General features: G+C 45.7%; 1 protein-coding gene across 6 annotated transcripts in view; it reads right to left on the bottom strand.

The window, feature by feature from the left end:
• Nucleotides 1–16621, bottom strand: part of CCM2 (CCM2 scaffold protein) — a 56029-nt gene that overhangs the window by 14842 nt on the left and 24566 nt on the right. For 4 of the 6 annotated variants that reach the window (XM_032484346.1, XM_032484348.1, XM_032484345.1 and 1 more), the window contains one exon: nt 14783–14956. The exons of the other annotated variants lie outside the window; for them this stretch is intronic. In XM_032484346.1, coding sequence (XP_032340237.1) covers nt 14783–14956 — 174 coding nt within the window. The remainder of the gene's footprint in view (nt 1–14782; nt 14957–16621) is intronic. 6 annotated transcript variants of the gene reach the window in all.

Below are 16621 nucleotides of genomic sequence, written 5' to 3'. Positions count from 1 at the left end.
CAGTCTTTTCAACAAATTGTGCTGGGAAAACAAGATTCCACACAGAAAAGAATGAAGTTGGACTCTTACCTAACACCATATAAAAAATTAACTCAAATGGATGAAACACCTAAATTTAAGACCTAAAAACTGTAAGACTCTTTGAAGAAAACATAGAGGAAGAGCTTCTTGACATTGGATTTGGCAATGATTTATGGGGTATGATACCAAAAGCACAGGCAATAAAAGAAAAAATGGATAAACTGGACTTTCTCAAAATTAAAAACTTTGTACATCCAAGGAGACAATCAACAGAGTGCAAACTCAACCCACCCACTCAGTGGGAGAAAATATTTGCAATCATGTACGTGACAAGGAGTTAATATCCAGCATATATAAAGAATTTACTTCCATAGCTCCGTAACCAAAAAAGCCAAACAATCTTATTTTAAAATAGGCAAAGGACCTAAATAGATTTTTCTTTGTCCAAAGAAGATACACAGATGGCCAACAAGCACATGAAAAGACCCTCAATATCACTAGAAGTCAGGGAGATGCAAATCAAAGCCACAATGAGGTACCACTTCACACCCGTACAGGCGGCTGCTGTCAAAACTGAAAATAACGTATTGGTGACAACATGGAGAAACTGGAACCCTTGTGCGCTGTCAGTGAGAATGCAAAATGGTGCAGTCACTATGGAAAACAGTATGGTCATTCCTTACCATGTTGATCGCCAGGTCACCCAAATCTGGGCGACAGCTGTGTCTCCTCAGGGGCACCCGACCTACATTGGGCAGTCAATGTGTTAAGAAATAGAAGACAGAACTGGGGGGAAGGGTGGAGCTCAGTGGTAGAGTGTGTGCTTAGCATGCTTGAGGTCCTGGGTTCAATCCCCAGTACCTCCATTTAAATAAGAAAAAAGAAAATGAATAAACCCAATTACCTCCCCTCTACCACCAAACCTAAACGGGCAACAGAATATTGAATAATTGTTGAATAACTCAACAAAGGAAAAACAAAAAAAAAGAAGCAGACTGACAGATATAGAGCATAAACTAGTGTTTGGTGGGGGAAGAAAGGAGAAGGGGCAATATAGAGGGTAGGGGAAAAAAAAAAAAAAGAAATGAAAGAGAGAATTAGTATATGACCCAGCAATTCCACTCTGGACACGTATGTAAAAGAACTGAAAGCAGACAATAAAACTCTTAGAAGAAAATAGGACAAAAGCTTCACGACATTGGATTTGGCAATGATTTCTTGGATATGACGCCAAAGGCATAGGCATTTACATAAAAGAAAACGTAGACAAACCAGAGTTCATCAAAATTTCCAAATTTTGTACATTAAGAGACACTATCCACATAGAAGAACAGCAACCCACAAAATGAGAGAAAATATTTGCAAGTCATATATCTGATGAGGGATTAATATCCAGAATATACAGATAATTCCTAAAACTCAACAACAAAAAAAAAACCCTGATTCCAAAATGGGCAAAGGACCTGAACACACATTTCTCCAAAGAAGATATACAAATGTCCAATGAGCACGTGAAAAGATGCTCAAGATCACTAATTATTAGAGAAATATAATCAAAACTACAATGAAGAATCATCTCACACCCATTAGGGTGGTTAGTTAAAAAAAAAAAAGAAAGAAAGAAAGAAAATGAGTGTTGACAAGGATGTGGAGAATGGAACGCCTGTGCACTGTTGCTGGGAGTGTAAAATCGTGCAGCTGCTGTGGAAAACAGTACGGAGGCTCCTCAAAAAATTAAAAATAGAACTACCATATGATCCAAAAATTCCACTTCTGGGTATGTATCCCAAAAGAATTGAAAGCAGGGTCTCAAAGAGATATTTGTACACTCATGTTCAGAGCAGCATTTTATTCACAATAACTGCAACATGTGCCCATGCAACCCAAGTGTCCATCAACGGATGAACTGATAAGCAAAATAAGGTCTATCCATACAACAGAATATTGTTCAGCCTTGAAAGGGAAGGAGATTTTGCAAACATTACAACATGGGTGAAACTTGAGAACATTATGCTAAGTGAAATAAGCCAGTTACAAAAAGACTAGTAGCATATGATTCCACTTACATGAGGTTCCTAGAGTAGTCAAATTCATGGAGACAGAAAGCAGAATGATCCTTGCCAGGGGGATGTGCAGAGAAGTTGGGGAGTTTTGGTTTAATAGGTATAGTTTCAGATTTACAAGATGACCAGAGTTATAGTGATGGATGGTGGTGACAGCTGCATGGCAATGTGAATGTATCTAATACCACTGAACTGCACACCTAAAATGTTTATGATGGTAAATTTTATGTTACGTCTATTTTAACACAATTTTAAAGAGAAAAATTGAAAGCAGAGACTTAAACACACATTCGTACACCCATGTTCACAGCAGCGTTATTCACAACGGTCAAAAGGTGGAAACAACCCAATGACCACTGAAGGATGGATGGATAAATAAAATGTGGTTTCTGTGTGTGTGTGTGTGTGTGTGTATTTATAAACACATATATAAACATACATACCATATGTATATAAAACACATATATATAAAACGCAATAGCATTTGGCCTTAAAAAAGAGAAAATTCTGACACACGCTACAACATGGGTGAAACTTGAGCATGTTATGCTAAGTACAGTAAGCCACACTCCATCATCCTGTATGACTCCACTTAGGTGAGGTCCCTAGAGCAGTCAAATTTATAGAGACGGAAAGTGGAATGGTCGTTGCCAGGGGCTGAAGGAGGAGAGAACAGAGAGTTATTGCTTAATGGGTTTAATGGGAAGGGTTTCAGTTTGGGAGGATGAAAAAGTTCTGGAAATGGATGGTGGTGACGGTTGCACAGCTACGTAAATGTACTTAATGTCACTGAAATGTACACTTACACATGGTTAATTTTATGTTATGCATATTTTGCCACAAAAATTTTTTTTCTTAGCTTTACTCAATAATTACATTGGCTAAAAACTTTGAATCATAAACAATATTATACTGTATATTAGTTATCACATGTAGATTTGTATCATATAAAGTTATTAATTTTGTTTAAATTCAAATGGTAATAAAAAATATTGACAAGTGAGATCATACGCCCAGTGCTTTGCTCAAATAAAAGTGCCCTGCCATCATTCAAAAGTCCACAAATGACAAATACTGGAGAGGCTGTGGAGAAAAGGGAACCCTCCTACACTGCTGGTGGGAATGCAGTTTGGTGCAGCCACTGTGGAAAACAGTATGGAGATTCCTCAAAAGACTAGGAATAGACTTACCATATGACCCAGGAATCCTGCTCCTGGGCATATATCCAGAAGGAACCCTACTTCAGGATGACACCTGCACCCCAATGTTCATAGCAGCACTATTTACAGCAGCCAAGACATGGAAACAGCCTAAATGTCCATCGACAAATGACTGGATAAAGAAGATGTGGTATATTTATACAATGGAATACTATTCAGCCATAAAAACTGACAACATAATGTCATTTGCAGCAACACGGATGTCCCTGGAGAATGTCATTCTAGTGAAGTAAGCCAGAAAGAGAAAGAAAAATACTGTATGAGATCGCTCATATGTGGAATCTAAAAACAAAAACAAAAACAAAAACATAAATACAAAACAGAAACAGACTCATAGACATAGAATACAAACTTGTGGTTGCCAGGGGGACGGGGGGTGGGAAGGGACACACTGGGATTTCAAAATGTAGCATAGATAAACAAGATCATACTGTGTAGCACAGGGAAATATATACAGGATCGTGTGGTGGCTCACAGCGAAAGAGAATGTGACAATGAATGTATGTATGTTCATGTATAACTGAAAAATTGTGCTCTACACTGAAATTTGACACAACATTGCAAAATGACTATAACTCAATAAAAAAAGATGTTAAAAAAAAAGAAGTTGTGGTATATTTATACAATGGAATACTACTCAATCATACAAAATGACAACATAATAGCATTTGCAGCAACATAGACATCCCTGGAGAATGTCATTCTAAGTGAAATAAGCCAGAAAGAGAAAGAAAAATACCATATGATATCACTTATATGTGGAATCAAAAAAAAAAAAAAAAGATGACAAACGAACTTAAATATAAAACAGAAAAAGACTCACAGACATAGAATACAAACTTGTGGTTGCCAGGGGAGAGGTGGGTGGGAAGGGATAGACCGGGACTTCGAGATTTGTAGATACTGACAGGTATATATAGAATAGATAAGCAAGTGTATACTGTATAGCACAGGGAAATATATTCAAGATCTTGTAGTAGCTCACAGTGAAAAAGAATATGAAAATGAATATATGTATATTCACGTATGACTGAAAAATTGTGCTGTACACCAGAAACTGATACAGCATTGTCAACTGACTGTAACTCGATAAAAAAAAATTTTTTTAAGTGCCCTGGTATTATGTCTGCAAAACTGTACAGGGATTGACTCTCCTCCGCATGGCCTAGGGGGGCACGATGTCACCAATGCCCTTCTCATAGTGCCACCATGCTTCAAATCCAGGCTCACCCATGGCCAAAAAGGATTCTACTTTGTTCACAGAGGTGAGTCCTTACCCATCTGAGACTTTTTTTCAGTGAAAAATACTTATTAGTGAAACAAATCAATACAGGAAAATCGCAGCTCTCACCCTTGTTACAACTCCAGATGGGACAGGCGTGTCTCCTGGACAGTCCTTCCAACAGCCTCTCCCCATCGCCCCGGGTGGTCCCCTGCCCAGTCCCAACCAACGCGCAGGGCCTCCCACAGCAGCGTCAGGACCTAGCCCACGGGCGAGGGGAAACGGCACGGGATGCTGTGCGGACCGACCAATCCCAGCACGTCAAGGGCGCAGCTGCAGAGGGAGGAACATGATGGAAGAAGAGCCACCAAGGGGACATCTGACTAGCCGTCACATCAGCTCGATCAGCCCTGGTATCAAAAGCCAGCCTGGGCGCCCACTAAGCCCTCTGCTGCTCCTGCCGCCCTCACAGGGACTGCGCCCAGCACAGGGGCGTGCTGGTCGGCTCACCCCTTCACTTCTGCGTAGCACAAAGCAGTTCCAAAGATAACTGCTGATGAGATACAAGAGATACTTTTTTTGTGGGGGGAGGGGAGGTAACTAGGTTTATTTACTTGTTTGTTTAAGGGGAGTACTGGGGATTGGACCCAGGACTAGCGTGCCTAGCATGCACTCTACCACTGAGCTGTCATCTCCCCCGGAGACAGCCCAAGTCAGCCTCCGGGTAACGTCCACCTATTTGGCCTTGATGGACAAGTTTCCCACGGCAGAGCCTGGGCCCTGATGGAAAAGCAGGACCCTGAGACTTGGGGTGGGGACAACAGGGCCGATGCACTGGAGAACCTCAATCCTCAAATTCTTCTAACACTCTGGGCCTGCAGACCCCACTTGGTGGAAGCTAGAGGAGCCCCCTTGCTTGGCACCCCTTGCTTGAAAACGACACGCAGGCCTCCCTGGGGTGGGCACCTTTCACGACAAGGCTTGCTCCCCTTGGGGTCTGCCCCCTCCGCCCTTCTCGGCCATAAAACCTGTACCTGGGGTCAAATCTCAATGTAGCACGATTGGGGCCTGCTGGTCCCTCTAAAGGAAGGGGACTGAACACCAGTGGAGCAGCAGGTGCCGGGTCGAGGGACATGGAATGCGAGCTGGATGAGCACGTCTACGGGGCCCTCCCCACGGCACAGCACTTGACCTGGGAAGGGTCCCGGACACGGCTCTCACACGCTGTCAGCGCAGCTCTTAGCAGCTCAGCAAAAGTGAGGCCTGTGCTAAACTCAGTGGAGACGGCAGAACTGCTGAGCCAACTGTGGCTAAAGGTTTCAAAAGACTCAGAGAGGTGGGCCTGCCAGACTGGATCTACCGTGTAAGACGCGGAACCCCACCAGCTGCCCTTGTTCGTTGGAAGGGCTGGGAAGACACTCCCCCGCCTCAAGGATGAGCTGGACCGACTGGGCTGGGAGGGGCGCTGGCACCACCAAGCAGGTCTGTGGTGGCTGTTCTCTGAGGCAGAACGAATCGGGGAAGATGCTTTAGAACTAGGCTTCCTGGAGCGAGGGGGACAACAGGACCCCAGGAGAGCAGAAGTCAGCTTGGTAGTGGCACTTAGCCACCAGGAGCACGGGCAGGTGCGCTCACTGTCAGGGCAGAGATTATGAAGGGGCAGAGATTATGAAGGACCAGAAGGCCTGGGATGCAGGGCCTTACGGAGATGCAACGAAAGCAGAGGGGTTCCCAGGAGCAAGAGAGCTGGGAGCCAACCAGGGTCCTGCCTCACGTACACAAACAAGGACACCACCACTGTGTGTGCTGCTCCAATGCAAAGTGGCAATCCCTGACCTGGTTTCCAAACCCAGAAACCGACTGAAGGAGAGGCCGAGGACCAGGAGAACGACTCTGTAACACTGAGGCCGGCACACGCTGCAGCGACGCCCCCAGGTCCCTCCGAAGGGACTCGTGGTCACTTACTCGAGTTAACAGGATGCTAGGGGATGAAGGTCTTTGTAAGGTTTGGAGTAGAGGGTCTGAGACAATGTTGAAACTCAGGGGCCCTGACTGCCAACAAGGTCCTCTAAAGGGTGGGGACACACGGGGATCAAGCAATCAATGAAGTCCAGGCCCGAGTCCACCTCGAAGTGTGTCTAGTGGGTCCAGACCCATTTCTTGAATGTGTAATAGAAACAGACGTCCTCAGCAGCCCGCAGAAGCCTCCACCGGCTCTGCGACCTGCAGAACAGGAGCTCCTCAGGTACAGAAGGCCACGTGGCAGCCCCTGAAACTGACCCCAGCCCCCTGCCCCTGGCCACGGTCCTACGGCAAGGGTAATAGTATTTCCAGAGAAAAGCGGAGATGCACGCCACCCTTCCAGACTTATATGATGTGGGGACAGCGGTCTCCGTCTCATCCCTAGTCTGGGTCCTGTGGAACGGCCTGGATAGTGGTGTGTGTCCGTGGGCTGCCACAGGCAGAACTAGACGGAATCTTGGTGAGAGAAGTTCAGCGCAGTCTTGGGTACAGAGTTTGAAGCTATCAATGTTCGTACTCTACAGCCCAGATAAGGTATCAGCCCTGCAACGGGAAACGTTCTTTCCTAGCAAAGACTGACACGCACTCCAGGTATGGGTCTGCCCTTCCTGCCTGCAGAGGCTCAGCCAGGCCCCTGCCCACTCCCCAAGGGCTCACGGAGCATCTGAGCTCTGACATGGTCAGCACATAACATCACCTTGACTCAAGGACAGTAGCAGCCACATCTACAGGCTTCAATGGTCCTACGGGATCTCACCCCGTCCAGGAGAGGACACGTGGAAAGGAAGGCACATCTCACCAAAATGCAGGGCACGCCTTGAAGCAACAGCTGCTATACCACGCTTTGTCCTCAGTGGACAGACTGTGTGGGTCTGGGGTCCAAGGTGTGGAGGTTGGAGTGGCTTCCATCATCATTAACCCAAGAGACCCACTTGCGGAATGTGTGCTCCCAGCCCTGAAACCTCTGGCTCTGTGGGTTTGAGAGCCTGGCTCTAGGCGACAAATGCTTCTATCAGGGACACAAAAAGGATCTAAACTTCCATCCAAAGTTGCCAACTAGTCACCTTGGGCTCCTGAGACCAGCAGACAAGCAAGCAGACAAGGGAGGTACTGTTCTGCAGGGGCAACCAGCCTTGGTCATGATGAGGAGGTGGGGAAGCCGCCACACGATGGTCTTCAGGGGTCCTTTCCATGTTCGCCCCGACACTCCTGCCCATAAAGGAGCAGATACAGTTCCCACATCTGCCTCATCCTCATCCTGTTTCCTTCCCTCTCCTTCTCCTGAAAACATGCCCTGAACTGTCAAAGACGATCTCCAGTTTCTGCTTCTAGAGAACCAAGACATCTTTGAACAAAGACAAGTGACAAAAAGCGAAAACTTTACAACTACCTTCTAGCCAAGGACAAATTCACCTACCACACTGAGAGCTACAAAAAATGTATGAGAAAACCACCAACTACCCAACATAAAAATGGCTACAGAAAGACACTTAAGAGATCTGACTCCACCATTTGAAGAGAGGCAAAATCTCACTCATAAGTACAAACTGTGATGAAACCTACTACAACCATCAGATCAGCAAAGATCAGAAAGTCTGCATGTACACTGTGTTGCTCCTTAGGGTGCAGACCAAAAGGTGTTCTCAGGCTGCTAATGCTATACATTGGCTTAAATCCTGCATGAAGGACAACCTGAAAATGTCTGTCAAAATAAAAAGTAACCCAGCTTTACATCCAGAGTCTACTTTTTTTATCCTATACGGCTTTTATCCTACAGGGTTAGTAAAAGGTGTACCAGAAACAAATCAGACATGTATGAATAGATCACTGGTTAAATAAAATATGGTACAGCCATATAGTGGAATACTACACAGCCATGAAAATGGACACAGCAGCTTTATGTGTCTCAATCTTCCGTGATACGTCGAGATACACTGTTGCATGTAAACAACATGTAAAGTGCAGACAGCATATACACAGTTCGCCTGTGTGATTGTGTATGGACAGACTGCAGAGCCACATAAGAAACCGAGGCCAAAAAAAAAACAACCAAAAAACAAACAAACAAAACAAAATAAACAAAATAAGAATAAAGAAACTGAGGCCAGTAATTCCTTCCAGGGAACTGGTGGTTTCTTTTCACCAAGAATCTCACCATTTGAATTCTGGATCATAAACATAACTTACACATTCAATTTTTTAAAAATACAATAAATAAGAAATAATAACCAACCTCATCAAGAAGCATCTTGGGTTTGGTATCACAGATGAGATTAATTCCACCCCCAGAATTAAAAGCCGGAGTGTCTGTTTACAGGTCCTGAGTTTGTACTGCACGGGGCCCCACTGGGACATGTGTCTGCTTGAGATGGACCATATGGGAAGGATACTTCTGCTTTTTAAAGGCTGGGTGAGGATTAAATGAGAAAATGTTTTTAAAATGTTAAACAGGGCTGCTATATACAGTAAGCATTCGGAAAAGAAGAAGCTACTATTAAGTACCTCCCACCTTCATGTTATTAACGTTCATTCTGAACACAAAATACTTTCCATGAAGAACCACACTCAAGTATATGGGAGTGAATGTTACCTCATCACTAGTGGATTTCGTTCTTGTCACCATTTTTATTGTATCAAAGTTACACATGTACACAGTTTAAAAAGGTGAGTAGTCCCCCAAAACGTAATAAAAACAACAATCTCTGGTCCCAAACCCAGGCAATCCTAAAAATCACTTCAATCACTTCCCAGAAGCAGCCACGCTGGGGTCTTCTGGATCTAGGGCCAACTTTCTGAATAATGCTTTTACATTGCTGCTGCTTGATTCATCAATTTAAGACATTATCTGTTGAGTTCCAATTATGGCAAAGAAAGAGTTAACTCTTATCACCACTCCCACTTCCCCTTCCTTTTTTCTTACAATTTAGATAATTTATTATGCAATCGTTACTTGGTGTTAATATCATTGTTACGTACAGTCTATTTCACTGCTATGCCAAGAGGTAGCGAAATCACAATTTTGTTCTTTTACTTCCTTTAAAAACTTTAAATTTTAAGACAATTGTAAATCACATGCAGTTGTTAAGAAATAACACACACAGAGTCACTGTACCCCTCACCCTGTCACAAGGGTAACACCTCGTAACAGCGCAGCGTCACAACCAGAAGTGACTACACGGTCAAGTTCCAGAACATCCTGATCCCACAAGGTCCCTCCCGTCTCTTTTACAGGCACACCCATTTCCTGCCGCCTGGTCTCCTTATTCCCTAGCAAGCCCTAATTATTCTCCATTTCAGTAATTTTGTCACTTCAAGAATATTATACAAAGGGAATCATACAGTATGCAACTTTTGGGGACTGGCTTTTTTTCACTCAGCATAATTTTCTGGAGATCCCTCCAGGTTGTGGAAGGAATCAGTAATTCATTCCTTTTTACGGCTGGCTGAGTAGGGTTCCACAGTATCTGGATGCACATCATTTGTTTAACCATTTACCCACTGAAGACGTCTGGGCTATTTCCAGTTTGGGGCTAGTATGAATAAATCTGCTTTGAATATTCACATATAGGCTTCTGTGTCACCAGAAATCTTCACTTCTCTGGGATAAATACCCAGAGTGCAGCTGCCAGGTCATATCATATGGTAGTTGCATGCTTAATTTTTAAGAAACTGCCAAACCATTGAACCATTGCCCAGAGTGGCTACACCATTTTACATTCCCACCAGCCATGCATGAGTGGATCCCTCCATATCCCTCACCAGCATTTGGTGTTCTCCTAACTTTCTAACTTTTGTCATTCTGGGAGGTGTGTCGTGATGTCTCACTGTGGTTTTAATTCACATTTCCCTAACGGCTAGTGAGGCTGAACATCTTCATGTGCTCACGGCCACCTGAGTATCTTCTTTGGTGAAGTGTCTCTTCCTGACTTTTGCCCATGTTCTAATTGGACTGTCTGCTTTTCTACTATGAGGTTTTGAGAGTTCTTTATATAATCTAGATAAAAGGCCTTTGGCAGATTGGTGGTTTGCAGATATCTTCTCCCCATCTGTAGCTAGTCTTTCCACCCTAACAGAGCCTTCTTCAGAGCAAAAGTCTTTCAATTTTACAAAGTCCAGTTTCCCAACTGTTCCCCTTTTTGGTGTCAAGTCTGAGAACTCTGCCTCAGAGTCCTGGAGGTATTCTCTCCCTTTTTTTTTTCTAAAAGCGTTGCAGTTTTACATTTTACCTTTAAGTCCATGATCCATTTTGAGTTAATTTTTGTATAAGGCGTAAGGTTTGGAGTGAAGTTCATTTTTCTCTCTATGGGTGTCCAATGGCTGAGCGCCATCTGCTAAGAGCATGGTCCTTCCTCCACAGACTTGCTTTTGCACCTTTGTCAACCATCAGCTGGGTGCATGTGTGTGGGTCTGTCTCTCGGTTCGTTAAGTCTGTAGTCTGTTTCACTGATTCCCGTGTCAGTCCCTCTGCTGATACCTCAGTGTCTTCACTGCTGTAGCTCTAACGTACATCCTGAAATCAGGCAGACTGAGTCCTCTCATTTTATTTTATTTTTTCAAGACTGTTTCAGCTATTCTAACCTCTTTGGCCTTTCTGTATACATTTTAGAACACTCTTGTTTGTATCTACAAAATACCTTGCTGGGATTTTGGTGGGAATTATATCAAACCTCTGTGTCAATTTGGGGGAAACTGACATGTTAACTAGGTTGAATCTTCCAATCCATGAACATGGTATGTCCCTCCATTTATTCAGATCTTTGATTCTTTCATCAGTGCTGCGTAGTTTTGAGCATACAAATCCCATACATGTTTTGTTAGATTTATACCGAAGTATCTACAGTCATGTTGGTAATTTATCTGTTTTGTACAGTCTGGTCTTGGTATCGGGATAATACTACCCTCACAAAATGAGTTTAAAAGGATTCCCTTCCCTTCTGTTTTTCTCGAAGAGATCGTGTAGAATTAGTGTTAACTCTTTAAACATTTGATAGAATTTTCCAGAAACCATCTGGGCCTGGAGACTTTTTTTTAATGGGAGTTATCAAATTAGATATTAAATTTCTATAGGGCTATTCCAATGATGTGTTTACTGCTGAACTGTGGTAGTCTGTGCTCTTCAACTGGTCCATTTGTTGGCTGTTTGGGTGTGCAGTCGCCTGTGGTGTTCTCTCATCATCCTTTGATTCTTCAGAGTCTCTCAGCACTTGAGGAATGTCAGTCACTTCCTTCTGGCCCCACGGTTGCTGATAAGAAATCTGCTGTCATTCTAACTGTTTTCCCTAAAGGTAAAGTGTTCTCACTGCTTTTAAGATTTTTGTCTTTACTTTTCAGCAGTTTCACTATGATGTGTCTTGGTGTGGACTGCTTTGGGTTTATCCTGTTTCTGGTGCGCTCAGCTTCTTGAATCTCTGTTTATCTTTTACTAAATCAGATGAGTTTCAGCAATAATTCTTTTGATCAGTTTTTTAGCCCCTCCATCTCTTCTCCCTCCAAGACTCTGATGATACAATGTCAGAAAATCTGCTCTAGACCCATGGTGGGGGTGGGGTTGGGGTTGTAGAGAGCACACCTTGTTACCAGGAGGAAGGGCTGACTCCCCAGTGGCCTCTGCTGTCACCAGAGCAAGGGGATCCTGTTTCCTGCTGGACATGGCTGGCATTCCAGCTTCCCAAGTGGCCCCCACTAACGTGAGGGGTGGTGTGTGTCTCACTGCTGCTGTCTGAGGGCAGAAGTCCAGGCTCCCTATGTGGTCTCCACTGATATACCCCAGTTCCACTGGGGGTTCATCAGGGATAAAAGTCCCTGCTCCCTACTTGGCCTTCTCTGAGGTGGGGTGATGGCCCCCACTTGGCCTTTGCTAGCAGACCTGGAGCTGGAGGTTTTTCTGTCACATTTGGTTGGAACTAAGCAGGTGTTGTTAAACACTTTCTGTCTTGCTAAGTAAGCCATCTCTTTCCTGATCCTCTGGCTAGAGGGAGTGGCTTTTGTTGCAGTTCTGTCTGCACCTGCTGGCGTTTCTGAGTTGCCAGCTTCTTCAGCTCCAAGTCTGGGATACATGAGGAGAAACAGAACCCAGGGAACTTACCAATGGGTCTCTCCCTGGGTCCTGAGGTCCCTGGCTGGTCTGCTGTCTCTTTACCTTTTACAGTCTTCTTATGGTTGATGCATATATAAAGTCCAGGATTTTTTAGTTGCACTTAATGGGAGAAATAGGGGAAAATATATCTTCTCCATCTTCCTGGAAGTGAAAATCCCCAAACTTAAAATTTTTATGTTATAATATGGGCCTACCCTTCCCTCTATTTCCTTTCTTTTCTTTTCTTTATCCTTTTTGCTGGGGAGAGGTAATTAGGTTTACTTACTTATTTATTTATTTATTCTTAGAGAAAGTAGTGGGGATTGAACCCAGGACGTTATGCTTGCTAAGCATGTGCTCTACTTCTTGAGCTATACTCTCCCCTCCACTTGCTTTGTTTTCAACGTTCAAGTCTATCTTCCCAATTTCTCAGCAGCCTTTACCCAAACATATGAAACCATCTGTGTTCCCTCTACCAGAGCTGCTCTGGCCTGTTTCTCAGAGTCTAGTCCCAGGAATTCCCTCTGCTCCTTTCGGTGCTAGAATCCTGGTTCTGGATCTGCATCTTCCACCTTCATGGCATGTCCTGGTGCTCGGAGGCAGCACATCCCCAGGAACATGCTCAGAATGGGCTCCGTGGGTTCGTGTTTTAGACACCAGTCTTTCTGGTCATTACGACCAGAAAGAACTCTTTGAATCAGAGAGTCATGTCTGTTGGTGAATTCTGCAAAATGTTCCTGTTTTATTGTCTTAATAACCTCCTCCAACTTCGCTCCATTCTTTTGTTTCATGAGTCGGATGTTGAACCTCCTGGATGGATCCTGTAATTTTTTTCTCTTTTTCATCTTTTGTTTACTCATTTTCTATCTCTTTGTCTTTTGGTTATTCTTTCTGGGTGATTTCTTTCTTTCAACCCCTCTAACGAATTTTTTAGGGTACATGATTAAGATACTTTTAATTCCAAAAAGCTTTTCTTAATTTAAAAGTAGATTCCGTTATCTCACAGTTAACAATATTTCCTCTTATCTTTCTGATTATCTATTTTATCTTCCTGAAAATATTATATATTTTTATTTTCCCCCAATTTCTACGTTGTTGCTGTTCCATTCATGCTTCCTTCCTGTGTTTGTCTTGGGCTCTATTCTTTAGGTTAACTGTTTTCCTCAAATGTGTACTTCTCCCTGACTGCGCATGACAGAAGCCATGTACATGGGAAGAGTTGCTGACTGTCGGCTTTCCCTGGGCTGGCTGGCTGGTAACCCCAGGGTCACTAGAGGCACCACTTCTGCAGGCTGCCTAGCTTCCACATAAAAGCACCCCTCCCAGGATCCCCTTGTGGGTGAGGCCTGGTTGCAGGTACTCTGGAAGCTTGGTGGGGAAAGGGACTGGTGTTTCCTACCATTCCAGACACAGGCAGTGACTTACCCTCCCTGTCTTCACACTGGGTCTCTCCCCACCCTCCTCCAGGCCTCCCTAGTGCCATGGCTGCACCAGGGAGACCGCTCACCTCCCCCTGTGCCAGGTGAGAGCGGACCCCTCCCCAAGCACACAGCCTGGTCCACGCCCCTCCCCAACCCCGGGTCCAGGTGGACGGCACTGCATCCTCTGAAGGGACTCAAGGGATACAGGTTTGGCTCCATCGGCTCCGTGAACTTGTCACCCCATCTTTGAAAGTTCCCTCTGCAAGTTTATGGGCTTCACTCATCACTGCTGCCCCCACTTTCCCATTCTCTCTGACCTCGTGGTTTTATACCTTCATTCATTTCTTTTCACTATAGTGCTTGGCGGAAGTGCTAAAAACACACTGGTGCACATCATGTTTATCCGCAAGTGGGCACAGGCTCTGACAGGATTCAGGAGACCATGCCCTAGGCTGTGACAATGACACATGTAACAGCTCTAAGCCTTGACCAAGGAACTGAAATACATGGCCAGCCTTTAAGAGAAAAGATGTGGCTTGTTATTGTAGAGAGAAAAAAAAAAAGACATGGGGCCAGAAGACAGAAATCTGGGGTTTAGGTACCCAGTCATGAGACACAATACCACAGGGGCAACAACGGGTGGGGGAGTCAACTGAGGTGTGCGTGGGGTCGGGTCTCACGAGCTGCAGCGTTGGGTGCGTCAGCGGGGCCTTTGCGTCCTGCGGCCGTGGACTTACCTTCACCTCCTTCTCGATATAGTCGCTCAGCAGTCTGTCGGGCTCGACGCGCTCAGGCAGGGACAGCACCACAGTGTGCAGAGGGCGCCTCTCTGTCACCTTCTCATGGGCTTTCTTATCTCTACTCTTTTCACCTTTTAGGAATACTCGTTTAAACGGCGACACAATTCCAGGCTGCAGGCAGAAACGGCAATGGTTGGAGTTCATTATTCATAAAGGCTTTGTGTTGTACCTACGGCTAACAAGCGGGAGTAGCCAAGACCACCACCGCAGCCCCCATGCGAACCGGGGCTGGCCGCTGCCGGTCTGGGGAAAAAGCACCAGGACGCACCGGCCTGGGGGTTCTGGGCCCAGCGCTGCCTCAGGCACGGAGGGGCTGGTCCTTCACCTGTTCATGGACACGTACAAGGTCAAGGGCCAGCTCTCCAGGTAACTAACCTCAGCAAGAAGAAGAGGGCAAAAATGGGGAGATGTACCCCCAGAAGAAAAAAACATAGCATTGCTCTGACCCTCTTGGCTCCACTGGGTCACCTCAGTGCAGAGTCCTCCGAGAAGGCAGGGGAGGTGTGGCCAGGGCTGTGGCATCAGCAAGAAATGCAGCTCAACAGCCGCGAGTCCCCCACCTCCCTCTCCTGTAGGAAGGCGGGAGGGGCCCTGCTTTCCCTTCCCTCTGCCAAGACCTTGGTGGCTCAGGGCGCTCATCAGCACCTGGATGACCGCACACCGTCGTCAATGTCTAAAGGGGCCGATCCAAGTAAACCCGCAGAGCGAGAGCCAGGAACAGCCAGCAGGATAAAGCCAACCTCGCCTGTGGGCCCCGGGAAAAGGCCTGCTATCCCTTCCCTGCACCTTGGTAAGAGAGCCCTCTGGGTCCTCCACCAGCCCGGATGTGCAGTCAGGCACGGTCACTGCGCTCCTGCACCCAGAAGCTGAAGGCGACTGCTTCCTGTCACCTCAAAGAAGGTAAAACCAGAGAATACAAGACGCCAACGTGCAGCCTCAGCAGGGAAACATCGCCGGGCACAGGAGCGAAACCCAAACCCACTGTCACATCAGACCGAGATGTCACTTTCTGTTGCTTGTGATTGCGCTGTGGCTGACAGCGGCCAGAACCCACAGCGGGCCTGGCTCTGACCAACACTCACAGAAACGAACATACGTGTCACCAAACGTTTAGTATAAGCTCTTGTTTCTGTTTCTCCTCTGCATGGCGGAAGTTCAGCTGTAGGCCACACCGATGGAGGATGGAGAGGAACAGTGACTGCCCTATAAAGGCAGGTGGGGTCTTGGGGTCTCCCAGGAGACCCTGCAGGACCAGCCCCACACCCACCAAGATGCTCAGCTCTGCAGCTCTAGGTCAACCGACAAGCAAACAAAAGCCACCCACATACAAACCTTCTGCAAAGTGAGCCCCAACACCCCTCCTGCTCCTCGGCTCACACTCCTTCCCCCCGAATACTCAGCCCTTGGATATGTGCCTTCTACTCCCCTGACCCACTACAACCAGTACTGGAGTACCCGCTCCCTGCCCTGGAGTACCCGCCTTGCTCCCATCCCAACGCAGCCCCTCGGTGCTTCTTGCCGGGAGGGTGAAGCGATGCTGCTGCGAGACCCACAAGGCGGCTAAAGATCAAAGCTGGATGGTGTGCACGTGGGGCTTCACTTACTTCTCTCTGCTTTTGTTTATATTTGAAACTGTCCATAACGTTTTTCTGTTAAGGGTGAGTATAGCTCCTGCCTACCGCTACTTACACTTAAGCTGAGACGAGGTAAAAAGCATGAAAAGTTAAACGAGACAAGATCATTGATACCAGCACCATAAGGACAGCATCACCTCTG

Source organism: Camelus ferus, chromosome 7 (genome assembly GCF_009834535.1).
Source record: "Camelus ferus isolate YT-003-E chromosome 7, BCGSAC_Cfer_1.0, whole genome shotgun sequence".
NCBI classification, from domain to species: Eukaryota; Metazoa; Chordata; class Mammalia; order Artiodactyla; family Camelidae; genus Camelus; species Camelus ferus.
The sequence above is the reverse complement of the archived record's forward strand: the minus strand, read 5'-3'. Positions and strand labels throughout refer to the sequence as shown.